Source organism: Lepidochelys kempii, chromosome 4, assembly GCF_965140265.1.
Source record: "Lepidochelys kempii isolate rLepKem1 chromosome 4, rLepKem1.hap2, whole genome shotgun sequence".
Classification (NCBI taxonomy): domain Eukaryota; kingdom Metazoa; phylum Chordata; order Testudines; family Cheloniidae; genus Lepidochelys; species Lepidochelys kempii.
This window is the reverse complement of record NC_133259.1, coordinates 139,104,794-139,131,865: the sequence shown is the minus strand read 5'-3', so window position 1 is coordinate 139,131,865 and position 27,072 is coordinate 139,104,794. Positions and strand designations below refer to the sequence as shown.

The 27,072-nt window shown below is 53.5% G+C and overlaps 1 protein-coding gene across 7 annotated transcripts in view; it reads left to right on the top strand.

Moving 5' to 3' along the window:
* The window catches only part of LOC140910911 (shootin-1-like), a 39,459-nt gene extending 13,037 nt beyond the window's left edge, over nt 1-26,422 (top strand). For 2 of the 7 annotated variants that reach the window (XM_073343049.1, XM_073343048.1), the window contains exons 5-18: nt 3,916-4,010; nt 5,266-5,422; nt 9,541-9,638; nt 10,831-10,912; nt 12,495-12,589; nt 13,593-13,739; nt 15,416-15,563; nt 16,392-16,524; nt 17,752-17,801; nt 19,587-19,699; nt 20,307-20,366; nt 23,071-23,242; nt 24,363-24,534; nt 25,942-26,422. In XM_073343049.1, the coding sequence (XP_073199150.1) occupies nt 3,916-4,010; nt 5,266-5,422; nt 9,541-9,638; nt 10,831-10,912; nt 12,495-12,589; nt 13,593-13,739; nt 15,416-15,563; nt 16,392-16,524; nt 17,752-17,801; nt 19,587-19,699; nt 20,307-20,366; nt 23,071-23,242; nt 24,363-24,520 (1,508 nt within the window). In that variant the 3' untranslated portion in view covers nt 24,521-24,534; nt 25,942-26,422. Of the gene's footprint in view, nt 1-3,915; nt 4,011-5,265; nt 5,423-9,540; nt 9,639-10,830; nt 10,913-12,494; nt 12,590-13,592; nt 13,740-15,415; nt 15,564-16,391; nt 16,525-17,751; nt 17,802-18,455; nt 19,700-20,178; nt 20,254-20,306; nt 20,367-21,722; nt 23,243-24,362; nt 24,535-25,941 lie in introns of those variants that run through there. The other 5 variants (XR_012158792.1, XM_073343050.1, XM_073343051.1 and 2 more) reach the window with 5 other exon arrangements.
* The last annotated feature ends 650 nt before the right edge of the window (nt 26,423-27,072 follow it).

Here is a 27,072-nt window from a genome sequence, read left to right as displayed (position 1 = left end):
GGACATTTTTGACAGACGAGGCACACATCACAAAATAGTCATTTCCACCCCCACCCAATTTATAATTGGATAGCTATTATTATAAGACGATTTTTCAATACACAGAAAAGAATCATAAGAATGGCCAGACTGAAAAGGAGTACTTGTGGCACCTTAGAGACTAACCAATTTATTAGAGCATAAGCTTTCGTGAGCTACAGCTCACTTCCTCAGATGCATATCGTGGAAACTGCAGCAGGCTTTATATATACACAGAGAATATGAAACAATACCTCCTCCCACCCCACTGTCCTGCTGGTAATAGCTTATCTAAAGTGATCATCAGGTGGGCCATTTCCAGCACAAATCCAGGTTTTCTCACCCTCCACCCCCCCACACAAATTCACTCTCCTGCTGGTGATAGCCCATCCAAAGTACTAACCAATTTATTAGAGCATAAGCTTTCGTGAGCTACAGCTCACTTCCTCAGATGCATATCGTGGAAACTGCAGCAGGCTTTGGATGGGCTATCACCAGCAGGAGAGTGAATTTGTGTGGGGGGGTGGAGGGTGAGAAAACCTGGATTTGTGCTGGAAATGGCCCACCTGATGATCACTTTAGATAAGCTATTACCAGCAGGACAGTGGGGTGGGAGGAGGTATTGGTTCATATTCTCTGTGTATATATAAAGCCTGCTGCAGTTTCCACGATATGCATCTGAGGAAGTGAGTTGTAGCTCACGAAAGCTCATGCTCTAATAAATTGGTTAGTCTCTAAGGTGCCACAAGTACTCCTTTTCTTTTTGCGAATACAGACTAACACGGCTGTTACTCTGAAAAATGGCCAGACTGGGTCAGTTCAATGGTTCACCTAGGCCAGTCTCCTGTCTTCCTTCAGTGGCCTATGCCAGGTGCCCCAGAGGGAAGGAACAGAACAGGGAATCGTTGAGTGAGCCATCCCCAATTAATCTCTTTACAGAGAAAAAAAAAAGAGCAATTCCGAGTAAACAAAAATAGTTTAAAAGACCCACAACATTTTCATATTAATTTAAATATCGGCTTAGGCTAAAGTCCTAAACATAAATTGACCGTGCTCAGCTACTGTACATGCCTCTGCTTAAATGGAGTGTGCATTCAAATAACAGACTGCGGTTGCTATGGTCACTCTAATATACCCCATCAATTAAAAAAAAGCAACATTAGCACTAAAAAAAGTGCACGTATAATTTATTAGCAAATCAGAACCTGAAAATCATGTATTGTTTAGTGGAATATTCGCTATAAAGACACAAATACGGTATAAAAAAATCATTAATTCAAAAATTTCAAAACAAACAAGGCAGTTTGTCCTGGCGTGGCCAGAAATGGACAGTTATACATGCAGTAAGAGAGATGGAAGCTTATCTCATTGATAGCGAAGCTCAGTCTGCCTTTCTCTATTTGAGACAAAGCATGCAATAACGTCACTCAAGCCGGTGCAACCTTGTACTCAGAGCATCACAGCTACATACATTTCCCAGACCCGAGGAAGAGCTCGGCGTAGCTCGATAGCTTGTCTCTCTCACCAACAGAAGTTGGTGCAATTAACGATATTCCCTCCCCGCCTTGTCTGATCATAGAGAATGTCGGTGATGCTGAAGATGTTACTGTAGGAGTATGCCAAGAAAAGAAACAAAGTTGTTTAATTTTCCAAGGCACCCTATAGTGTGTCGCTGAGATTCTCCATCCCAGCCACAGGCACTGAACAGCTCCTGAAACACCTTGCCCGGTGTCTCACTTTCCAAGACAATGGCATGTAGACTCTGCACCCAGGGAAGGTCCTTCTGCGACAGTTTGGTCCAGCAGTTCACTGTGGTTCCTGGAGCATGTAAAAATTGTGGAGAAGCCTTGCAAGGTTTCAAAAAAGCCACAGGTTTCTTTCATACGCTGTGCCCCTTACTGGAGAACTAGACTTCATCTGTGTGCAAAACAGTGCACAAACAATGCCTGAGGAACCTTTTCTTCTTAATCAGGGCTTTCAGACCCCCCAACTCACCGGCCAGCACTCCAGCCCCATCACACGACGGAGACACAAGTTTTGTCGTTGTGTTCTAATATCCCTGAATCCGCAACCTGCTTCAAATCAACTGCATTTCGATCTGAGCGGACAGCCTTAAAACCCATGAGCTTCTCTTGTATTTGCCTCTTCTTGTCCGTGTGGCGCAACACAAGTGAAAGCTGGTTTAAGTGAGACAGCTCGGGTGTTTTGTCTACCTCGCAAGTGAACAAGCTGCGCTCTTCAATCTCCTGGTCAATATAGGGTGTTATTTCTTCAGCCATGCATTCGATCAATTAATTCTGAATTGTCTTTCTTAGGCTGGAAAAAATGAATTCATTTTTCTGCCAATAAGCCTTCAATCCCTTTTCGTGACGAAAAGCAATAATCAAAATGTTCCTTGAACTTACCCTAGCTGACAGATTCCTCCGTCTCACATTGGCCACATAATGCAAGTTCTTGACAAGATAAAACCACTGAAATATCAGCTACTTGCTTCAAAGTCTCTCTGTTCTTCCTGACTTTCTGGTTATGCTCCAAGGCAGCAGGACACCTTTGCCACTAAGCAGCACATCCATACAAGTGCTTTCCTGCTTTAAGCATTTCAAGGTAAACGTCACCTGTCATGTGCTCTTGTGATGAGCCATGTAGAGACGCATTTCGTGACAGATTTTTCAAGTCACAGGAGCCTTCATTAGCCCAAATGGTTACTTTAGCTGAAAGAAGCAAATATAAGAAGCAACAATATACTATGTTACTCCCAGCACTGCCTGTTAACCATTTCTGGAGGCAGCACCAGATGTCTGAAATTGCCACATTCTTTTCCCATCTTTCTTCAAAACCGCCAGTGCTGGTGTTATTTTGCCTTCCTTATTGCTTGAACGTCTCTCTTCTTGATATCTGAATGGAAATTCTCTTTTTCTCAGGTCTCACACAACATCAAAGCTATTGCTGAAACTTTTAACATCTCAACAATTCCAAATATATGTCACCAAGTTCTGAACCGGCCGTAAGGGCTACCATCCTGCCGTGGCCTCACCAAGCAGTGGTTACCACAGCAAGGCCCTTATAAAGTGATGCCCGGGGAGGGGGATAAACTAGTAACAATTCTGGTAACAAGGCAGCTTGTTGAGGCACTGTGGTGGGGTGTCTACCCCACACGGGTGTAGAAGGGGTTAACCCTAGGAGTGAGCCATGAAGGTGAGTGCTCGGAGTGGGTTGGGTGCAACCAATCAGGGAAGGGCTGCAGGGAGCAACCAATCAGGGCCCAGCGGTCTCACATAAAAGAAGCTGCTGGACCAGAGTTAGTCAGTTATGGCCTGGAGGTCAAGGAGGGAGGACTGGATTCCTAGCGGATGGATGGAATCTATCACCATGGACAGAGCAGTTGCTGGCAGGGACTGGGGGAGCCAGAGGGAGCTCCTGACTGGCTGCCAGAACTGAAATGCTGAGGCCCTGAGGTGAGGGTGAAGAAGGTGCTGGGGCTGCGGTGAAGTGGCCCGGGGAAATGTAGTGAGCAGTTGGAGGGGACGTAGCATGTGGTTGCCATCTGCAGGGTCCACCCATTTGCCACTGGAGCGGTGGCCTGATGAACGGACTGATGAAAAGGGGGTGGATCACTTGATGATTCCCTGTTCCGTTCATTCCCTCTGGGGCACCTGGCCCTGGCCACTGTTGGAAGACAGGATACTGGGCTAGATGGACCTTTGGTCTGTCCCAGTCTGGCCAGTTCTTATCTTCTTATGAACCGGGCAAATTCCATGAAGGAGCGTGGGGCGGCTGTGATGGGACTAGAGCCGGAGGCAGGTTGTGTGGATGGAGCGCTCTGTTAGGAGCCCTGTGTTGGGGGTGGAGCTGGGTGCTTGAATCCCACCTCTGCCAGCTTCCCCTTCTCATTCACAGCATCCCAGAGGCTGCTGGCCGAGCTCTCGGCGCTGGAGGCAGAGTATGAAATCGAAATATCGTGTCGCAAACAAGCCGAAGTCTACGCAGCCCAGGTGAGGACCAGGGAGCTGCCAGGGCAGCGGTAGCCAGCTGCCAGTCCTGGCTCCCCAGCATGGGGCCAAAGCAGGCAGGGGAGGGGAAGCAGCATGCAGCAGCAGTCACACCGCTCCCCAAACTGACCCCAGCCCGCCTCCCGGGGCTGTCAGACCCAGTGCTGGGGCTGCTTGGAAACTGCCCAGCTAAACTGCTCTTTGGTGGAAAACGGGCGTTTCCACAACATGAAATGGCTTGAAAAGAGTGGAAAACAGAGGAATTTTTTGCTGAAAAACCAAGCACCCCCACCATTTATTTGGAAATGTTGCCATGGCGCCCCATGGGAGTTGTAGCTCAAGTGCCTCGTGTGCTCATCCTTGCCCATAGGCTGGACTCCTCAGCTGGACTACGTCTCCCATGATGCACCGTGTCCCGGGACTCCTGGAGAGGGGAGATTATGTTGCATTATGGGAGATGTAGTCTGACCAGGGAGCCTGGCCGATAGAGGCAAATGTGAGCATGGGGCGCCTGGACTACAGCTCCCATGAGGCACTGTGGCAGCATTGCCCAATCTACATACTTTCCTTTGGCTGAGATCTTTCTGGAATTCAAATTTCTGCTGAAAAGTTAATTAAAATCCTCATCAAGAAAATGAAATTCTCTTAATTTTCATGGGTTTTCCTTGGGGGAATTTTACAACTAGCTGTACTTTATGATGCAATTATTAGCCCTGTCTGCAGTGCAAGCAGGGAAAAGCCAAACAGCATCTGACACCTGGGGCTGGGATAAAGGGACACAGATGAGAGAAAAACTGTTGGAATTGAAATGCAGCCAGTTCAAAAGTGAGAGGGGGAACTATGTTGTCACAAAATGCACAGTTGGCTTGTGGAACTCATTGCCACAAGAAATTATTGAGGCCAAGAGCTTAGCAGGATTCAGAAGGGGACTGGTCAGCTATGTGAATAAAGAGAACATCCAGAGTTGTCATAATAAACCCTAAAAATATAACCATGGGTTTCAGAAGGGGGTTTTAGGGTATGAGGGGACACTAACTATAATGTGCTAAGAGGAAACTTTCCTTTCCTGAGAAGCAGCTGGTGCTGGCCACTGTCAGACAGATTCCTGGGTTAGATGGTCCTTGGTTCTGATCCAGTCCGGCCTATGTTCCTATTTCCTCTGGTTGTAAAAGATACTCCGGGTTCTATTTCCTGCAGCCTCCCTGCACTCTGCTTCAGTACAAAGGGCTCTTGTCTGTTCTTGCACCCCGGTGTGTAGGTGAACAGGGAGAACAAAAAGCTGAAGCGGATCAGTGTGGCACTGTTACCCATGTTGAACCAGCTTCCTGAGGATGTGCTGAGTCTGGCCACTGAAGTAGACTCCCCCGCGGACCCAAGCCGAGATCCAGCATATCCGTACCTGCAGCAGATCAAAGGTGAGTTGCACGCATCCGCCCCAGGGTCCCAGACCGAGGCTTGGGAACAACCAGAGAAGAGGCTCTCCCCTGGGAATCCAGTCCAGGTGTTTACACTGAGCCAGTGCTGGGATGGGGTTTGGGCATTTAGCTAGGGCTGTGGGGCAGAGCAGAAACGTCATGGTTTACCTGACTTTGGACATAACAGCGCTGACAGCTGGAGATTCTTGCCTAAGGAGTGGTGTGAGGGGTTTTCCAGGACTTAATTAAACTGAATCCAGTTTTTAAACTTGGTCGCTAATATAAGGTCTTTCACTTTGCCGTTGAGACACCCAGATGCCAATTCAGAAGCCTATTATTGTTGTTTGTATTACTGTAGTGCCTAGGACAGTGGCTCTCAACCTTTCCAGATAACTGTACCCCCATTCAGGAGGCTGATTTGTCTTGCATACCCCCAAATGTCACCTCACTTAAAAATGACTTGCTTACGAAATCAGACCTAAAAATACAAGTGTCCCAGCCACACTAGTACTGAAAAATTGCTTTTACTTTCTCATTTTTACCATATAGTTATAAAATACATCACTTGGAATATAAATCTTGTACTTACATGTCAGTGTATCGTATATAGAGCAGGATAAACAAGGCATTGTATGAAATTTTAGTTTGTACTGACCGCGCTAGTGCTTTTTATGTAGCCCGTTGTACAACTAGGCAAATCTCTAGATGAGTTGATGTCCCCACCGGAAGAGCTCTGCGTACCTCTGGGGGGGATGCACACCCTGGCTGAGAACCACTGGCCGAGGAGACCTTGGCATGGGCCAGACCCTGGTGCTGTTGTGTTGAGAAGTGGGGGGAGGGGAAGAGGGGGGTGTGTTGGGCCCGACACAGGATAAGTTTAGGACACCCATGTTCACTTTTATAACAATCAACCCTTCAGTCAGGTTTGGATTTTAGTGTCATGTTATGGCTGGTGACTCCTTTTTACCCTTTTACTGAAGTCACAGAAAGAGAGAGGACAACAGTTAAAGCCTTTGAAATGTAAAGTCTCGTGTAAGACTTTCATTGTAACAATTTCCCTTATTCCCTGTCTAGAGAGGTTTTTATAGCGGGAACATCCGGTTTGACAGCCTTTTCTATGGCACAGACAGGCTGGCCCCATGAAGAGGGAGCAGACCCAGTCCACCAGTGCCTGGTTAATTGCTTTCTAATGGGACTGGAGAGAAGACACCTGGCCTATATAAAGGGTCAGGTGGCAGCTGGGAAAGGAGACAGGAAGGAGTAGATGGGGGCTGGCAGAAAGGCCAGAGAGCAGGCAAGCTAGGTGCCCCCAGAGAGGAGTTATGGGGAGCAGCTGGGTGGAGAGATCTGGGAAAGCTCAAGGCCAAGAGATCAGCGGAGGGAGATCTGCCTGCTGATGTCTTTGAACCCTGGGAGACAGAAGGTCAAATAAGGGAATAATCCCGTGGTTGGAAAGAGCCCAGGAGGGGCTAAGAACATAACCCAGAGTGGGCAGAGCTTGGTTACTTTGCATTTTTGTTAAGCCCTGGGTGGGTGGATGCTGTTTACTTTGTGCATTTCATTTGGGCTTTGGATTTGGGGAGGGGCCGTCTGAGAACCCACCACTCCAGCTGAAGAGGGAGGCGGAAGAAGAGCCCGGCTTGGTATTATGGTGATGGACTCCAAACTTTGACTTTTGAGGGGTTAGTTTGAAGCATTTGTGTTAATAAACTAGCCCGTAGCAAGGACATTCTTGAATTAAAGAGCAAATATGGACTTTGAGGAATTTTATGACGGGGGAAACGTAGGCGGGGTCCTGCGGGGCTATCTCCAGCCAGGAGGGAGTGCTCCAGGAGGACCCATTTTGTTACACCGCCCTTGTTGCGGGGATAAAAGCAAAGTTTAGTTGAGATGACCTGGAGTGTTTTGTTGTAACTGCTATTGGAGTCGCTCCTGTTTTCCTTAAACAAAAGACATGCAAAAGGGGAAGGGAAAGAACAGCACAGAGAGAAGATGCCACATCTCTCTCTGGTGCTGACGTTCCCGGCTAGAGAACACACAGCCCCGACACGTGGCCTTATCAGCCACTCAAGACCTGGCAAACTGTTAGTAACATTGGGCTGTGGAAGGGTTTGCTTTTAGCCACCTCTCGGATCGCAGGGTGGGACTGCCCGAGTGGCTCAGCCAGACCCTTATTGGTCAAAGGCAACTGGAGAGTGTGAGGAAATAGAAGGAATAAGAGATGACACATGAAGAAGGGGGTGAGAGCAGGAACCTCGTCTACCATCCCAGGAGCTGTTGAGGATTTAGCCAAAGCCGGTGGAGGAGGCGATCACGTCTGATTCCCTCTCTCTGGCCCGATCTGGACAGGAGGCCCTGCAGGACCAGGACAATGAAAGCCCAGTGGTGTCATGGTGCATCCTGGGAGATGGTGGAGGTGGAAGCCAGGATGACAAAGCTGGCTCCTTCCAGTCCATGTCCCCTTGCTTCCACCGAGTGACCCCCCACCCGTGATGAACAATGGCCCGGGAGGGACACAGCCTCACCCCACTAACAGGAATCAATCGAAACACGTCAGATTTCAGCTAGGCACATGTTTCACCAGCTTGGGGATTATTCAGCTTGTTGCCATACCAACCTGTGAGTTCTTCATGCAATGCACAGTCAACCGGTGGAACTCCTTGCCAGAGGATGTTATGAAGGCCAAGATTATAACAAGGTTCAAAAAAGAATTAGATAAGTTCATGGCCGATAGGTCCATCAATGACTATTAGCCAGGATGGACAGGGATGGTGACCCTAGCCTCTGTTTGCCAGAGGCTGGGAATGGGCAACAGGGGAAGGATCACTTGATGATGACCTGTTCTGTTCATTCCCTCTGGGGCACCTGGCACTGGCCACTGTTGGAAGACAGGAGACTGAGTTAGATGAACCTTTGGTTTGATCCAGTCTTGCCGTTCTTATGAGTTTACCTGGAGCTCAGCAGACCCCTAAGTCCAGCTTTTTCAATGTGAACAATCCAGTTTGACCCAGGCTCTGTGTCTCCAGCTTTTGCTGACTTACATAAAATTGTTTACGAGATGCAGGGGGACTTGTGCACTGGGCCCTGACGCCGGTGGCCCAGTTGCTAAATCAGACTCCATTGGTGCACTTCAAGGAACCCAAGGGGTGAAATTCCAAGGGTAGAGGTGACTGAAAACCACAGCTGGGGATGCGGTTGGGCTAAGGGCGTCCATGCCAGTCTGACCCCAGGCGGGGAGCACTGAATGTGCCTGCCACAGACAGAATAGGGTACAAGGTACCAAGAAAGACCAGGCTGAAATCCAACCCCAGGAAGGTAGGAGCTATAAGCAGCTGCTGGCTATTAGGTGGCTTACGTGCGCTGAGTTGGTGGGTCTCATTCCAGCTCCTAGCAGACAGGCAGCCACATCCCAAAACCCTCCCTGGTGCTGGGGCACTGCTTAAAGAGGCTGAGGACAGCCTAGGCCATGGACACTGACTTCCCTTCCTGTCCGAGGGGGGTTTTTCTCCAGGTCCGCGATGGTTGTCCGTCCATGGTTGTGTTTCCATTGCCTGCTGGGCATGGCCTGCAGTTTCCAGAGCTGCCAGGGTGGCACCTTTCCCCCGGAACAACTTCATTCTGTGGCATGGAAATGCTTGGAGGAGCCAAAGGCCTAGCTCCCTACTGGGCACCGTTCATATGCCGCTCTCTTCCCCTCACAGCCCTGCCCCCTTAAGCCCTGTCTGACCCCACACGTCCTCTCCCTTCACAAAGTTCAGAGACAGCTAAGACAACTTTGCTTTGGAGGCAGCATGCTCTAGTGGATAGAGCAGGGACCTGGGTGCTCAGTGAGCTCAGGCAAGTCACCTCCCTGCTCTGTGCCTCAGTTTCCCATCTGTCAAATGGGGAGGGTGCTAGTGACCCACTTTGAGGAGGTGCTATGAGAGCGGTGGATGACAAGCAGTCTAGGAGAGCTATCAGTCTGAAGCACACGCCGTGCCCTAGACAGAGAGGGAGGCCTGTAGACACAGAGCGGATGTGGCCCTCCACTCAGGCCTGGCTGCCATAGGACCAGGGTCTGTTGCACGAAGCAGGAAGAGAGAAGGCGCCTCGTTTTATTTCCCTTCCTCTGGCTCCAGATTTGCAGGAAAAGGTTTCCAGGCTGCTGGGGGAGAAGAAGGAACTCACCATCCAAGTGCAGGAGCTGCAGAGCCAGATCAGAGACCTCGGGGAGCAGGTACGGTGCCGATGCCGGCCCCTCCTTGACGCTCTGCTCGGCCGTGATGCTCTCTGAGCTCGGCGACTGCTGTGCTAAGACCACTGCTCCCCTTGCTGACCCCTCTCGTCACCTTGTGCTCCCCTGTCTGTCGCCGCCTGTTGTCTGTAGCCTGATGCGCTGATTGTAAGGTCATGGGGGCAGGGGCTGTCTCTTCGTTCTGTGTCTGCACAGTGAGGTGCTCGGTGCTACCGTAATATACATCAATAATCGGGGCACAGGTGGCCAGCTGAGCCACTGCATGCTGCGGGCCTCCACACTAGCTGGTGTGGGTCCGAGGGGATCCAACCCCAAGCTTCCCCCTAAGAAAATAAAGCCCCAGGGGGCTGGGAGATTCCTCCCTTGTGTGTGCCCGATGCTGGGGCTGCCCGGGGCAACTCCCCTTCACCACAGTTTAGAGCAGCCTGGGGGCTGCCCTGAATTGCACTCAGCTACCTACGGCCTGTACGGGCTGCTGCTGCTGCATTTGGGAATTGCCAGACTGTAGCTGAGCTCCAGCTCACCCCTGGAATGCCCGCAGCATGCCACCTACGCTGGCTCCATACCTGCTGGGGACCCCCTCCGCCAGGGCTGTTCCCCATAGGCCCGGTCGAGCTGGCTGAAGGGCCCTTGGTGCTGGCAGTTGCCCAGTCTAAGCCACTGGCTTTGGCCAGCACAACCCAACAGCAGAAGCCGTTCACAGCGAGAACTTTTCTCCTAGGGGCGGAGTGATGGCTTCAGTATCACCGCTAACGGCAGAGGGTTTCACACAGACCCTCCCTGAGCTCCAGTATAAACTCAGCTCCCCGGAGCCCAGTCCAGAGCTCGCTCGGTGCCACTCTCAGCCTTCAACCTGCCTTAGGAAGCTGGAGACCCCCTAGTGCAGTTACAGGCCTTCCCGGTGCCTGACTGTCCTTGCAGCTCTTTGCTGCTGCTTGGGCGTGGATTTGCTGGACGTCTGAGGGAGGGAGGGAGCGGGAAGCCTGCCAGATCCAAAGGCTTCTCTGTGCACAGCCCCCTGCCCTCCCTGGGGTGAACACTGCCCCCCCCCCCCATAGGCGCAGGGGTTGGATCAAGCCCGGGATCGGCTCAAGCCAACGGGCCACTGAAGTCAGTGGGGCTGAGTTTGGTGCAAATAAAGAACCGGCTACAAACACCCGGTGTCCCACTGCAGGTGGAAGAGGAGCGAGCAGAGAGGGGGTCCCTGCAGGCCGCGATGGACAGGAGTCACAAGGCCCTGAAGAAGTACAAGAGAGGTGAGTCCACCGCACGGTCATGGCAGAACTCTCCAAACTTCTCCGGTGCCGTGTTTCCAGTGAAACACTGGCCTGCCTGCCACACTGAAAAGTGTTGTCCAGTGAAACCTCCGAATGAAAACTTTAGCCCTTTTTTGTTTGTTTTTTTTTTCCTTTGTTTTTCAGTTTAGCATTTTCCCTTTTTTCCATGGCAAAGGGGGGGAGGAGAAAAATCAGATAAATAAGAAACACACACACACACACACAAAATGTGACTCAGAACATTTTCAAAAATGAATATTTTCAGTACAAGGTTTTCTCAAGGGGAAAAAGCCCTCCTGGTAAGTGGGAACTGGGCCTTTTGGAAACTTGTGGAATGGAAATCCAGTTCCGAATGTTCGAAATGTTTCACAAATATATTCCCCTCCCCCCCGCCTCCCGCTTTTCCAAGCCCAGGTCATTGAGCACAGCTTGGGCCAGGTCCATCCCAGCTGTATCTCTGCCTCTGTGGGTGGAATTTCCTGGGAACCTGCTCCCATGGTTTTTTTTTTCCCTTTCTGCATCCTGTCCCCTCTGCTTGCTCCTCGTTTCCCGTTCCCCGGCTGGTTCATTCCCAGAGCTCGGCTGGAACTTGGGGGGCGGAGGGGTGGGATCAAAGAGTTTATTTTGATGAGTACCTAGATGTTTAGCGGTTGTGCTCCAAAGCACCTTTGTGACTGTGAACCACACGTCCCATCGAGCACCTGAGGAAAATCCGTTGCTAGAACTCCTGTCTGAGCCCATCAAGGAACCCACCTATGGGAGTTATCTGGCCCCCATTACTGTCCCCCTTCCCCATCTTTCATGTGTTTATCTTCTTCCCACGGCCCCTGAGAGGTAGGGCAGTGTTGTTACCCCATTGGTCAGGCATAAAGAGACTCAAGCGATGGCTACATGGCAGCTGGAGGTGTACTCTCCAGCTCAGGTAGACATACCCATGCTAGTTCTGATAGCTGAGAGTCTCACCTGACTCCAGGAGCTGGGGCTGCACACCCTCCCCCAAATATCCTGAGAATCGGGGTGCAAGCATGAGAGCTGGCAGCCCTGCAGCAGTGGGGGGCTGCAGATCAGGGCTGAGGGGCATCAACTGAGCTGGTCTGAGCTATCGCTCCCTGTTACGTTCACCCCGCATTGTGTTTATTGCAGCCACGCAAGGGACACACCCTTGGAATTGGCCTGGCCATGGCTGGAGGGGTGCGGGGGCACTGGTCAAAGGGGAGGAGGGTGCTTACTGTGGGGTAGAGCCTTGGAGCAAGTCACTGTCAATCCAGTGAGGGCCGGGCAGTTGGACCAGGTCTAAGAGCTGCTGGTGTATTACTGATCCTGCAGTTCTTACTCGGGCAAACCTCCCATTGACGTCGGTGGAATTTGTCCCGAGGGAGGAGGGCAGGATCAGACACTTATCGCTGTCCCAGCCCATGCGGGTGCAGCCCCTGTCGAAACCAAGGGTTGAATTTGCCCCCGGTGTGGCACGGAGCTGGAGATTGGGTGGTCGGTGCCATGGCTGGTGCCCTGGGGACGCACATGGGGAGAGGCTGGCTGACGGCTCTTCTCCCCCGGGCAGTGTCCCAGATGGCCGCTCAGGAGTACAGCGAGGCCGTGCAGCAGCTGGAGCAGGAGCAGGACCTGAGGCAGCATGCAGAGACCTTTGCCCACGAGGTACAGGGTGGCGCGGGGGCGGCGATCTCCCATCCAGGGGTGCTGCGAGGACCAGCAAACGCTGGGCCTGATGCTAGGAATCAGGAGGGTCACTGGGGAGTGCCAGGGCCCAGGAGGTCAGGGGACAGCGGATGGTCTGTGCGTGGGAAGAGCTGCTTGGCCCTGGGGTAATGCTCCTCTGCTCTGCCTTCCTCTCTCCCCTGCTAGCGGCGGTGGGTCTTAATGGGCCGGGGCAGAACACCTGAGCAGGACAGAGGGGCGATGCTGACGTCTCTGCTCTGCTCTGCTCTGCCTAGGGCTGTCCCTGAAGCCAAGCCAAGAGCTGCCCACTTCCTCCCACGATGCCCCAGGCCTGTCCCACACCCCAGCCGCAGTGACCCTGCTGCTCTCCTTAAACACCTTCCCCTCGCTGGACACCGGCCTGGCCTGCTTCTCCTGTTGGCAGCTGCAGCTCTCGCACTGCCTGCCTTGGATACCTCGTGGGTATGGGGTGCCTCTGATGGAGACAGGCCCTGGCTCCCTGCCCCACAGCCGGGCTGGCCCGGCAGGGCGAACAGGAGTAAAAATACAAATTCCTGCCTCTCCAAGTGCCTGGCCCAGGGCACACTGAAGTTAGTGAAAGCCTCCTATTGCCTTGAATGGGCCACAAGGCTGAACACATTCCACGCGTTACTCTCCAAGCATTTAACAGATGCAGAGCAAGCCCCAGAGAAAAGAGACTTGCCCAGGGTCACCCGGCTGGTCAGTGGCAGAGCGGGGAACGGAGCCTGGTGACTGCTCTGTTCCAAAAGCAGCAGAGAGTCACGTCACGTGCTGCGTCACCCAGCTGTGACACTGGACGCCTCTGGGGAGCAGAGCTGGGTGGGGCCGTGGGACCAGCGGCTTTGTGTGTCAAAGCCGGCGTTAAAGGGCGGCTGGGTCATGCGGCCAGCGGGCTGAGTTCAGCGGTGGATACGGTGCCCACAAGCCCTCCATTGAATCCTCCCCAATCTCTTGGGCGCAGATGCTGGTGAAGCAGAAGGAAGCCAACAGGCAGAGCATGATCCTGCTCCAGAACGTGGGACCCAACGCCCAGCTGCTCCAGGCCCTGGAGGAGGTGGCTAGCCTGACTGGGATGCTGGAGGAAGCCAAGCAGGAGCAGCAGAAAAAAGTCAGGGACTGTCTCGGTAACCAGGGCCTGGGCTAACCCTGGCATTCGCCTGGGTCATCAACCCCCTCCCCTCCAGTATCTGCTTACTGAGCTGTGGGGCTCTCCAGGGGGTGCCGCCCATGGCCCCTCCCTATAGAGCAGCAGGGACCTTTGTATGGGCCCATGAAACCCAGCTGCCTTCTGCTCCATAGTGGTGATGGCATGGGGGGGTGTTGGGCCATGAGCTGCCCCCTCCCTGGAGACCCCAGCTGCTCTCTGAAAGGCCTAGGCCATCAGGAGTATCCTGCTGCAGCTTGGGAGGTCCCGGCACCCAGGAGTAGGACTGGTTGTCAGCCCCTCCCTCTTCTCTTCTGGAGCCCTGAGCTCCGGGGCTGGGGGAATTGGATTGTCAAGGTTCAGGGCTAGCTGCACTTCAAACCCTTCTCTCTGAGTGCTCCCCCCAGGGTTGGGCCCCGGGCCTCCACCTGCCCCAGGGTGGAATCCTGCCCTTCTCCCACTCTCAGACCAGGTCCCAGGGCTCCTGCCCTGTGAGTCTGCCCTTCGGGAGCTGCCACCAGCAGGGAATACAGAGACCTGACAGCCTCTTCCCCCAAGTGCTGCCGAATAGCTGCAGTAAGGACACGGCCCAGCAGAAGGGTTAGCCCACGTCTCTGTCATCGAGAGACGCGGGGGGATGTCTGCACTGCACGGTAAATCCAGGCATGGGGACACGGGCTTGCGACTCGGCGTTGCTGAACGTCCACCCTGCATTGTAAACCTGGGTGTACCATGGCCAGACCCAGGCCTCACAGCCGTGCTAAAGCATCCACACTGCACTGCACAGGCCTCCTGACTCAGGGCTGCGGCTTGAGCTGCGTCCACACTGCAAAATGACAGGGCCTGGATCCGAGTCACAGCAGGACTTGGGCTCTGACCCACCCCCCTAGCAAGGTCCTAGAACCTGGGTCCTGAGTGCTTGCTGGCCCAAATCAGACTGATGTGTGTGTGGACAGAAGTGGGGCTTGGGCTCAAACCTGAGTCAGAGCCCGGCTTAGTGTGCAGCATAGACATACCCAGGGAGGCCTAGCTTATCCCGGACACCCTCAGCTGTGGGCATTGGGGTTCAGCCTGCTCCTCAGCAGTCCCTGCCTCCCCCTCTGCCATGGCGACTGGAGACTGGCTGTTTATCCCCCACACCCCGCAAAGTTCTTTGGTCCAGTCTTTCCCACTCGGATCCTCCCTGGGCTCACAAGCTGGCACCCCTGTGCCAAGCAGGACTCTCGAGCTCAGCCTGGATGCAGGGAAAACTGCCAAATGAATGACGCTGGAGTGGTCCCATATGTCCTGCTAAATGGGGTGATCTGGGCTAAGGGCCCCACTCCTGCATATGCCTAGGTCACCCTTGCTTGACTGTCCCACCCCCCCCCACCCCGCCCCATGTGGTCCTAGAGCAAACCACACAGACAGATGGACCGTGTAATATTGTATGTCGCAGGCAGCCCACGGATGTCCTGAGTGACCTCTCTCCAAGCAGCCAGGCCTTGGCCGCAGGCACACGCCCTGGTGCTGGAGTGGCTCCCTGGGTGGATGGCCGGGGAGCACCATGTGTCTCTCAGGTGGGGGCCTCCTGGGCTGGGACGAGGCTACCTCTTCCAAACTCTCCTGCCCCCTGCACACCTCTTCTCTTCTGCCTTCAGGTGAAGGGTCTGGAAGAGCAGCTAGGGGAGAGCCAGGAGGAGCTGGGCGCAGTGCGAGCGGCCCTGGCTGCAGCCGAAGCAGAGAAGCTGGAGCTGGGGAAGCAGCTGCACCAGGCGGAGGAGAGGAACATGGAGTTGGAGGGGAAAGGTACGTGCTCTCCTCACTGTTCCTGTGCTGGCCCCTCCACCTGGCGATGAGCACCCAGCCCTCGCTCCCCGCTCTGGGCCCCCAAGGCGGGCCCAGGGGCTAGGCAGGCCCAGCTGGGATCTGATGGACACTCCTGGCGAGCGGGCTGGCTGTCTGAGAGCCATCCGTGCCAAGGGTCTCTCCACCCTCTCATGAGTGGGCCTGGTATTAAAGGGGATGTTACAGCCGCTAGACTCCAGCGGTGCGGTTCAGAGCCTCAGACCGGCCCCCACGTCTAAGGCTGTGCGGAGCCCAGAGCTGGGGCTTCAGCCCCTCGTGCGGATGAGACCCCAGCACTGGAGCTGGATTTCAAACCTCTCCGAGCTTTGGGGGCAAGCGGATCCAATTGGCGTGGGGGAGGGTTTGACTTAGGCTGATCTCTTTACTAGCTCGACCCCCCCCCCCCACAGCCTCACCTCCCGTCCCATCACCAGGTCCTGCCTCCCCTCCTGTTTTCCCCCATCACCCAGCCCTGCTTCCCCACCCGCTATTCCACCGCCCCCCGCCTCCCTTCTCATGTACAATCACATAGCCTCTGTCCAGCCCTCACTCTCGGCCCTGAACTGACGTGGTGTATTTCTTAATGCTAATTAGCAGCTGGAAACAGAAGGGAGGAGCCAGCACCGTGTGACCAGCCAGCTGTCCAAGGCCAGTTCTCCACGGGCCAGCATCTCGGGGCTGGGAGGGAGACATAAGAACGGCCCTACTGGGTCAGACCGAGGGTCCTTCTAGCCCGGTGTCTGTGGCCCCAGGAGCGCTGAACCTATTCCTGGCTGCATTCCGTTTCAGTGACGTTACTAGAAGAGAAATTGGAGACAGCTGAAGCCCCGCCTTCTGAACCTGATTCGCCAGAAGTGGCTCCGCCCCCACCCCCGCCACCTCCACCTCCTCTGCCACCGCCAGCATCTTCCGCCCCCGTGGAGTAAGTGCCACCCACACCCAGACCTTCCCCTACAGAGACCGCTGGCCCTGAGGGAGTCGCTCCTCTCGCGGGGCCTCAGCAGCTGGCTGTCGGTCAGAGCCCAGCCACCAGGCGGGGACATGGCGCACTCCTAGTCCGTGCCTTGCGTATGCCCGTGCCCATGGTTTCTGCAGACCAGCGGTTCTCAGCCTTTCAAGACCCATAGGTAGCCCTCGCTGGCCTTTCGTGAGCCAGTCCACAGCTTTAGTGCAGAAGCCATCTGGGTTAGTAAATACTTCTTACCCGTGGTATACAGCATACATGTTCATGTAAAGTGCTAAATAAGTACCCCGTGCACCCCATAGCAGCGGCTCCTGTCCTGCAGGCCTCGCTGGGCGTGACTCCCCCCTCCGGGCCTTGCGACCTCCGGGTGCTGCAGGTTTGGCCCCGCCGCCCTGCCGAGGACCAGCCAGGCCAAATTAGTGCGGTGGCATTGCAACCCGGCGCATGGGGTCGCAGCACCACTCACTCCGGTTTGGCCCGGCCAGCCTGCATCCTCATGGCGGAGGGGCGACTGGGCCAAACCTGAGCCCTGCGGTGACCCCGTGCGCCGGGTTGCAGTGCCCGGAGCGGGCAGCAGAGCCCAGCCAGCCCATTGGAGCCACAGGGGGGGCATGAATCATGCAGCCTTTTCCCTTCATGCTGCCTGGCTCAGTGGGTAGTCCAAGGATAGAACGGACCACAGAGACGAGTCTCCCCGTTGGTTGATCCAGGGACCCCCAGACCCCTCGTACGTCAGCAAAGAGTAGTGGGGGAGCCTGCCCTGCTACAGGTCGCTGTGGGGGGTCTTCCTCTGGGGCTGTAACCAGCATTAAATGCAATTTACATCAGCTCCCTGCCCTGTTTACTGCTCTCCCAGCCTCGGGTCCCACACTGCTTCCCTATACATTCATGCTCCTCACCCTGCCCGATTCTGTGCCTGCCGACAGGGGAGACATGGAGTTACTGGGTGAGAGGGCAAAGGGTGGAGTTCTGGTGGGGGCATCAGCTGTCTGGGAGGTGGGGTGCAGAGATCTGGGGCAAGGGGAGCATTGTGGGGGCTCCAGGGAGCTGGGGGGGCATTGAGGGTGTGGCAGTCTGGGAGAGAATGGTGGGGTCGGGCTGGAGGCAGAGAGCAGAGAAGTGGGGCCAGGTGGGGCCCTGAGTGCTATCCGTGACAATGCATTGATACGTCTCTCTCCTTTTCAGTCCCCTTTTGATGATCAAACAAAGGAAGGGGATGCGGCAACAGAAACCCAGTAAGCCAGCCCTGACAGCCACCCGACTCCGACTCGAGAGGCATCCCTCACGGCACTAAAGCCAAATCCCCTGGCACTCCGGTGGCATGGGGCCACGGCGCACTCAAGTGCTCTCCTTCCCCTGGGCGCTGACCTCTCCGCATTGAGGGGGAGGGGATGGGGTGGAGGCAGTGTATCATCCAGTCTGTCTCTCTGGAGGGCCATGGGACTCTTGGCTGAAACCAGCCCGCTGCTGCAGGGCTACGGCGCGTTACTGGCTGGGCGGCGTTTCCGTGGTGCTTGGGTGCTGCAGTGAATGTATTGAACAGGGCCCAGATGGTCACAGCTGCTGAATGGGCAAGGTGGTCTAGTGGTTACAGTGCTAGCCTGAGACTCAGGTTTGAGTCCATCTGTGGCCTTGGCCATGTCACGGAGGCCCAGATCCTCCAAGGTGTTTAGGCACCTCACTCTCATTGATTTTAACTATTGGGCCTGAGTCTCTTTGTGCCTTAGTTTTCCTACCTGTAATATGGGCTTTGAGAATAAGTACGTTAAGATTGTGAGGTGCTCAGATACTTGGGGGAGGGGCAGATAAATCCCCGAGATAGATACAGATCCATGGGGAGATTAAACCAGTGTGGAAGGGATTCTTTAAGTTTCTCTGCTCAAGTGCAGAGGATGCTACCAGAATATGCAGCTATACAGGAGAGTGGCTGGGTTTGTGCTTGAAGCACACATCCAGGAGGTCTGCCACTGGCTCGCTGTGTGTCCTTGGACAAGTTTCTCCCACTCTCGGCTTCCCCGAGGTAAAAGAGGGTTGATGATACCTGCGTCATTCTGGCGGAGGGTTGTGAGGCTGGTGTGTGTGGCGTGCTTGGAGATCCTCAGATGAGAGACATGCTAGAAGGACAAAGCGTTACACTGGAACTGCCAGAGTGGATCAGCTCTATGGCCCGTCTCGCTCAGGATCCTGTCTCTGACTGGGCCAGCACCAAATGCTTCAGAGGAAGGTGCAAAAACCCCACTGTACAGATGTGGGATAATCTGCTTGCCTTCCCCCCACACACACTAGGTCTCATCCTGGTCTCTAACAGATTGCCACAAGTCCTGAAATATAAGGTTTAAGATCCCTTCCAAACTTTGTTATCCAAGGAACCGTCCAACCCCCTCTTTGAATTTTACTAAGTTCTTGACCTCAACAGCATCCTGTGGCAGTGAGTTCCACATGTTAATTACACACTGTGAACAAATATTTCCTTTGCTACCGCCACCTCCCAGTTTCATCCATTGTCCCTTTGGTTCCTGTGATGTCATGTGGCCAGTCTGTGCCTCTCCACAGGATCGCAGACCTAGTGGGGCTCTGAACCACCTCCATTGCTGTTGGACATAGAGGGAGATTTAAACATGGGCTCCATTTTATTTTTCTTGATCCTTCACTCTTCACACTCTTGGGATGCGCTCCCCATAAACCTCCATAAAGTCACCTCGCCATCCACTGTCAGAACTCTCCTTTGCCATGATGCCTACAAAACACTGGACGATGGCCAGGGCCCAGGCCGCTGAAGTGCAGAGACCACTACCTGTCATGCTGACCAGTGCTGTCCCACGGTTTCCTTGTGCTCCCCATGTCTGTCTCCGTTTGTCGTCTCTTGTCTTATACTTAGTTTGTCAGCTGTTTGGGGCAGGGACCATCTTTTTGTTCCGTGTTTGTACAGTGCCTAGCACACCGGGAGCCTGGGTCATGACTGGGGCTCCCAGGTACTGCGGAAATATGAATAATAAGCTTCATTCTTCCTATGGCTGCAGGCAAACCTGCTACCGATGACGTAAAAGCTCAAGCAGTGGAGGAAATGATGGCCAGGATCAAGAGCGGGGTTGCCCTGAGACCAGCAAAGAAGGACAGGACTGCATTGTCCCAGGTAAACGGTGGCACCAGGGTGTAGGAAGGGAGGCTTTGGTCCCTGACATCCACCTGGGAGTGCAGACCCATTATCAATGGCACTTGTAATAGCCAGCGTCATGGGATGTAGAAAACCGATTTCATGGGCCTGGCTCCGGCAGAGGAGTCCAGGAGTGGGATATTGGGCCTTTTGCCGGGGTTCCAATTCAGCCGTGGGTTCGACGGGCAGTTGGCTGGCTCCAGGAGGGAAATAGGAGGATTGGACAGGGCCTTTCCTCTGTAGGGCCCCAGATCCAGCCAGCCCTGGGGAATGGGCTGTGGAGCCCTTCCCCTCTCGCACACCAGTCTGACTCTGGCATGGGGCAGATAGATGCCAAGGCTCTTTACCAGCTCATAAATGCCCAATGTGAGGTGAATGGGTGGTTTCCCAGGGGAGGGGGGTTAATGTCACTGAATGCCAGTCTACACCCAGCCCTTGTTGGCCGGCTTGTTTGGCAGCCTCAGGAGAAAGGCCAAGGACCCCGGGCCACTGGGATATGAGCACCAGGTGTGTCTGTGCTGGGGTGTGGGGGTAAAGCTCTGAGGAGGGACAGCAGAATCCTCTCTCAAGGGATCTCCCCTCTCAGGATCACTCAACAGCAGCCAGCAAACGCAAGAGCACCGTGATGGAGCTGCAAGGGATCCTGGTAAGCATTGCTGTGCAGAAAGGCACCGGTGCCTGGGAGAACCCTGTACATTTCCACCCAGGCGTGGTCCTGCTCACGACAGGTGCAGAAAGCTGAGCAAGGTGGGGCGTGCAGGGGAGTCCCCTGTCCTGCAGGAACATGCCTTCATCAAGCTACTCCAGGACAGAGCCCTTCCATAGCTGAGTAGCAGGATGCGTATCACGCTTAAGCACCTCCTCCTTCACACCCCTTTCCTGCCCCGTTTTCCTCTGGGCCCTTATAATCTGCTCACTCCGTGCAGGGAGCCTGATCTTTAACTTGACTCACGTGCCTTGACCCTCCTACCTCGGCTGCTCACCGCAGGGCCTTGGAGCTGTGCTCCCAGCATGTGAAAGTTTCAAAATTTTGCAAACTGGGGAGGCTTTTTCTGTTGTAAATGAACTTTTTTTTTTTTTTTTTGGCCCTTGGAAACTCTTGATGTGAGTTTCAATTCCCCCCCACTCTCCTTTTTTTTTTTAAAAAATTTAAATTAAAAATAAAACCTGCTCTCCGCTTTGGAAGGTTCCGCATTTCCCCTGTACGATGTCTGACTGGATTTTGAACAGCTCATGCTGGGAGGACCTGAAACATCCAGCTGTTGACTGCCTGATCTCTGCCCTGCTCGCATGTTGGGAGGGGGGAAAGAAAGCAAGCTTGACAATTTTGCCACCACTTCATTTTCCTGGGTTTGGAAAATCCACAGAATCAGGTTGACAGCAGAGTCTGTGGTGCTGCCCACTGGGTCTTGACCTTCACGACACTCTGTGAACCTGTCTCACTAGACGTGTGGAGAGTGGTATGTGGGGGTGTTTTCTGGCTTGAATGCCTCTCACAGTTACAACGTGTGTCGCTTACCTCTCTTGCGGCTGGATAATAGCCTGCTACTGCTAAGTTGGTCTACACTACATAAAGGTCGACATAAAGCAGCTTATGTCAATCTAACTGCGTCCGTGTCTACGCAGTGTCTGCCCTTGCTGCCGCCAATGTAAGTGCCCCACTGCACCGACACAGGGCTTGGCAACACTCGCAGATGTAGAGCGCAACAGGGAAAACGCCACTGTGTGTTTACACTGTCAGCTGCAAGCGCCCTGGCATGGCCACATTAGCCGCTCTTGCAATGCCACTAAGAACAGGGCATTGTGGTAGCTATCCCAGTGGGCAAGTGGCTGCAGCGTGCTTTTCAGATCGGGGGGAGTGGAGTGTGACAGGGGGTGTGTTGTGTGTATGTGCGGGGAGAGACGGTGTGTTTTGGGGGGCTGAGAGTGTCAGCATGCTGTCTTGTAAGTTCAGACAGCAGCAGAACCCCTTCCTCCCTCCGCCTCTCTCTCACACTCACAGCAGCAACATCCCACAGTGATGGTTGCTTTGTCCTGGAGCAGATAAGCAGCCGGCTGTCAGAACGGAGCTTTGAAAGGGCATATCCGCATGCCTGCGGCGATTCCAAAACCATGAGAAGAGTGGCCACTTGACTTCAGGGGATTATGGGACGTTTCCGGAGGCCGATCAGAGCACAGTAGTGCAACACCTCGTCCACACTGACGCCCGCGCGTTTCAGCTGGGGTGCAGCAAGCATTATGCTTCTCGTGGAGGTGGATTACCAGGAGCGCTCCAGCTGCAGAGTCCAGGCACTCCACGTGCCTTGCCAGTGTGGACACGTTAGGAGTTAGGGCGCCCAGGGCTGCTTTAATGCGCTCTAACTCGCAAGTGTAGCCAAGCCCATAGTAACTCCACCTCGAGGAGCAGTGTAGGGCTTATGCTGGTGTAGTTAGGGTGACGCAGTGTCTGTGTAGACTCTGCGTTACTTATATCACTATTAGCTGTCTTGACAATTTCATGGCTCCAAAATTGATAAGAAAGCCAGCTCTTGGCTCCCAGCTGGGCTGCTGCTGGGTCTCTTCTCCAAGCCAGGCTGCCACCTGGGCTCCCTGCTGGGAACCCTGCTGATGCCCAGGGTGCAGGCTCCCGCTGGGGATACAGCAGCTGACCAGACTGCGGGGGCGGATTTCTCCACCGGATGCGAGAAGCCCCAGGCAGCTGCTGGGCTCCTAGAGGGGATCTGCATGGAGCAGAGAGCCCTGGCACTCAGCCCCCCACACTTCCTCTCCTAAGTCGGTGGACGTGCTCCTGGTGAGGACACGCACCACCACCAGAAGGAGGGTAATGTGGACATTGGCCACCAGAGTAATTAGGCTGTATGTTGACCTAGGTCAACTTAAGATTGTAGTGTAGACATGACCCCCAGTGGAGCTTCTCCATCAGCTCAAGGGGTTGAGGTCTGAGCAGGGGACATTTTTTTCGGACAAATAGTTAATTCGAAGAAAAATGTAGCTTCGGGTGACTGGAAGCTATTCACAAATTTGACATAAATGGTTTCAGCCATTCCCAAAACAGCCAGAGAAGGAGGAGGCAGTCATGCAGCCCCCACACACACATGTAGACACAACCTTTAACTTAGTGGTTAGAAAACTCGCCTAGGATGTGGGGCACGACACAGGTTCAAGTCCCCTCTCTGCCACAAACCTGAAACAGGCATTTCTGATTTGCCCCTTTAGGCAACTGGGGGCTCAGCCCCAGAGCATCTCTGAGAGTGAGCTGAAAGACCTGCGCGCGCAGCCCCTGGGTGGGTGGGAACTGTGCTTCTCACTTTCTGAGCCATCCACTGACGTGCGCCAGTTCCTCTTGTCAGGGCACAATGAAAAGGCCGGTCAGAAAACAGAGCTGGCGTAAACACAGCCGAAAGGTCAACGACGACCAGCTGCAGTCCATCCTGCAGAGACGGCGCAAGATGGTGGACTCCTCCACTCCCGCCCAGCCCTTGCCGCTGCAGGCAGAGCTCAGAAAAGAGGTGCAGAATCAAGGTGCAGTGACTCCTCCTCGGGTCTCTCCGATCCTATTCAGGAAGCCATCCTGCCGCAATACCAAGTCCCAGCATGCTTTCACGGCCAGAGCAGCCTTCTGCTTAGTGGAGCACTGCATGCTGGCAGCCAGGGTTGGGGCAGGCCACACCTTGCTGTTTGAGAGGTAGTTGACAGAAGCCACATTGTAGGGCTCTATGGGTAATGTCTACACAGCAATTAAACCCCGCAGCCAGCCCATGTCAGCTGGCTCAAGCTAAGGGGCTCTTTAATTGTGGTGTAGACATTTTGGCTCAGGCTGGAGCCCAGGCTCTGGGACCCCTCAAGGGGCTTCCCAGAGCTCAAATGTCTACACCGCATTTGTACAGCTTCACAGCCTGAACCCCCAGGAGCCTGAGTCAGCTGACCCGGGCCAGCTGCAGGTGTTTAAATGCTGTGTAGATCTACCCTTTGGGCCATTCCCTTTGAGCTAGCCCAGCTTCAAAATCCCTGAAAAGCTTTGTGTTTTATAGAAGACTCTATTGGTTGCAGAAACAGTAGTACACTGAGCATAGGGCTGGGAGACAGGACTCCTGGGTTCTATTTGCAGCTCTGCCACTTACATGCTGGGCAGTCCTGGGCATGTCGCTTTGCATCTCTTTGTCCATCCATAAAATGGGATGATACTGACCAACCTTTATATAGTGCTTGGAGATCTACTGATGCAGAATATTCTCATCAGTTCATTATTTGTTAGGTTTGCTTAACACTGTAAGTTTCAGATGAGGGATGAGTCAAGTCCTATTTCTGTGGTCAGTCTGTCATAACAGGGATGATTCAGCAGAACAAATCAGGCCAAGATATTGATATTTGAGTGGCTGTTGATTTTAGCCACTGTTGCGGGGGCAGGTTTGACAGCTGTGGAATCTCAGAATACATAAGTGCTGGAGCTAGGAGTGCAGGGGGGTGCTGCAGCAGCCTCGGGCTTGAAGGGGTTTCCATTATATACAGGGTTTACAGTTTTGGTTCAATGGCTCTCAGAACCCCGACTATACAACTTGTTCCAGCACCCGGTCAGAATAGCAGCATTCTGTGAATCACGGTCTTGTCACGCAATGTCTATGTGGCTTTCTTATTTTCTAAGGTGACAGTGAAATTTGCAAAGCTGTGTCCAGCCCATGCTCAGAGGAGAATGCAGCTGTTGTCCAGTTAAGAGCAAGATCAGTGCACCTTCAGAATAGCAGGCGAATGGCTCTCCTGAATGAAGCAGAGGACAAGCCGGCACAGAGAGAGTCTACCTGAAAACCAGCCATCCTGTAAGAAACATCCATGACAACCCACCTCATTGGGGCATTAGGAAGGGTTGTATCTGGGACCTTCAGTGCCAAAGCACAGGCACCTCCCACTTGAGCTAAAGGACTAACTCCACTAGCAGGCAGGAGTAGTAGGCAATTATCCTCCAGGTAGACCAGCCACTCAAGGTGGGAGATGCCAGACATGCTGCACAAGTTTGTTACAATGGTCATTGTCTGTGCATTTCGTTCTGGTTTGTTTCAGTATTTTCCCCAGAGGCTAGCGTGTGCCTGTTACACCAAACCATGACTGTTTCTGTGTGGGGGAAGGGCAGCTGGCCTCGATAATGGGGCTGCAAAGCACTGGGGAATCCAAAGACAGGGAGGTCAGGTAGGGCTGTCTGCAGCACCCCAGGCTCCAGGAGCATGGCAGAGCTCTGCCCCCAAATGCTTCCAGTCTAACCATCAGCTCCCATGGAATTCAGTGAGAGCTTTGCCACAGACTTCAGTGGGCGCAGATCACAGGCTGTGGATACAATCCAGAAAGGGCTAAGCCCCCACAACCTCATGATAGGTGTTGGGAGATGCTAGTGCTCCTGAATTTGGCCATTTATTGGCTATGACACCAAAAAGTATGACATCATACAAAGGGGAGAAGAAGGGGTCATGAGAGGACAAGGGTTGGTTGCGACAGCAGAAGATCGTGAGTCAAGATGATGTTGTGGTCACATCTCTTTGGTTGTGTGGGGACAGGCTGCCACCCCGAGTCCTGACCCTCTGCCTGCTGAAGGCAATGCCAATGCTCTCCTGGGCTTCAATGGGCCAGGATCAGGCCCCAGGACTTTTCTTTGGCTCTGTATCAGCCCTGAGTGTTGACTAGCACACACTGCAGAGTGACAGCCTGCTATCGCTCAGCCTTGCCTTTCCCCGACCATTACAGACTAGAGGGAAGCTGTAGGCTGCCGTCTGGGACTCCATGGGTATCCCTGCCACAGACTGCTGCTGGTGTCCGCAGGGGGGTGGAATCCCGGCCCTAGCGAAGTCAGTGGGAATTGTGCCACTGAGGCCAGAGTTTCGTCCAGGGGATTTAGTTGGGACTTGGATTTGTGGGAGTTTGGTGAAGTTACTGTGAATAAGCTACATCTCTGAAAGGGAGGGTGGGTGTGTGGGTAAGGCTCTAGCATGGGACTCTGGAGTGCTAGGCTCTGGCATTGAGTGCGTGGGTCTCTCTGTGCCTCAATTTCCCATCCATAAAATGGGGATAAAAGTCCTTCCTTTGCCTGTAATTGCAAGGTTTTTGGGGCAGGGTCTGTTTCTTATGACATGTTGGTACAGTACAGGGGGGTCCCAATCTCAGCCACCAGGCACGACCACATTGCAACTAGACTATCATGTTTTTGTTCTAACGTTCTAAACCTGCATCTCTTTCAGGCTGCACCACAATACACTGCATGGCCGCCTGGTCTCGCACCCTGCCGATGCTCCTTGCAGTACCTGCCCCACCCGCGTATCTTTCAGTCACGCAAACATTCAGAGCATGAGCTCGGCCTGAGGATGCAATTCTCGAATTGGGCTTGTTAGCGCAAAGTGCAGCCAGATGCACAGCCTGCTTGCTTGCGCATACTAGCTTGCTCCACTTGCCTCGGTGGTTGCTGAGAGATGCATTGTCATTGGCCAGTGGAACGTGGTTTTGTTGACAGTGGTTTGTAAAGATCATCCATCCCTGTGGATCAGATTATCCCATTAGCTAGCTCCTCTTTCAACGGCCAAACGTAATTTCACACTCTTCCTGAGGACTGATGGGCTGCAGATAAGAAGGCTGCAGCTTATGGGAGCATCCGTTCGAGTCCATTCTTTTCTAACTGAGCTGCTGTGACAATAACAGATCCATCAATAACAACATTCAGCCCTGGCAAGGTGTCCTGTCTTTATCCTCCCCACTGGCAAGGTGGCAATTTGTTTTTCTTTCTATGCAGAAGGTTAATGTGGGAAGCAACTTGTTTTGATGCATCCACACACAGATTGCGCCAAAATATCATGTGGTTCACAATAAAACCTTGGTAACAGGCACCTTCAAAATTTGGAGAAGCTCAGATCTGGAGCCATGCATTGGCGCTCTGGCACATCTCTAGATCTAATGATCAGAAGTGGAGTTGGGAGCTCCAGATCAGTCCTTTAGAAGAGAATTTCACTGGGGACCTTAGCAGGACATCTATCTGTCATGCTCAAATCAGCCCTAAGTTGCAGTGAAAGTGCCTGGATGGTGGATTTGATGAATGGGCATTTACTTGTTTAGCTGCTGAGCTGAGCATCTTGGCGGATCATAGAATATCAGGGTTAGAAGGGACCTCAGGAGGTCATCTAGTCCAACCCCCTGCTCAAAGCAGGACCAATCTCCAATTAAATCATCCCAGCCAGGGCTTTGTCAAGCCTGACCTTAAAAACTTCTAAGGAAGGAGATTCCACCACCTCCCTAGGTAACGCATTCCTGTGTTTCACCACCCTCCTCATGAAAAAGTTTTTCCTAATATCCAATCTAAACCTCCCCCACTGCAACTTGAG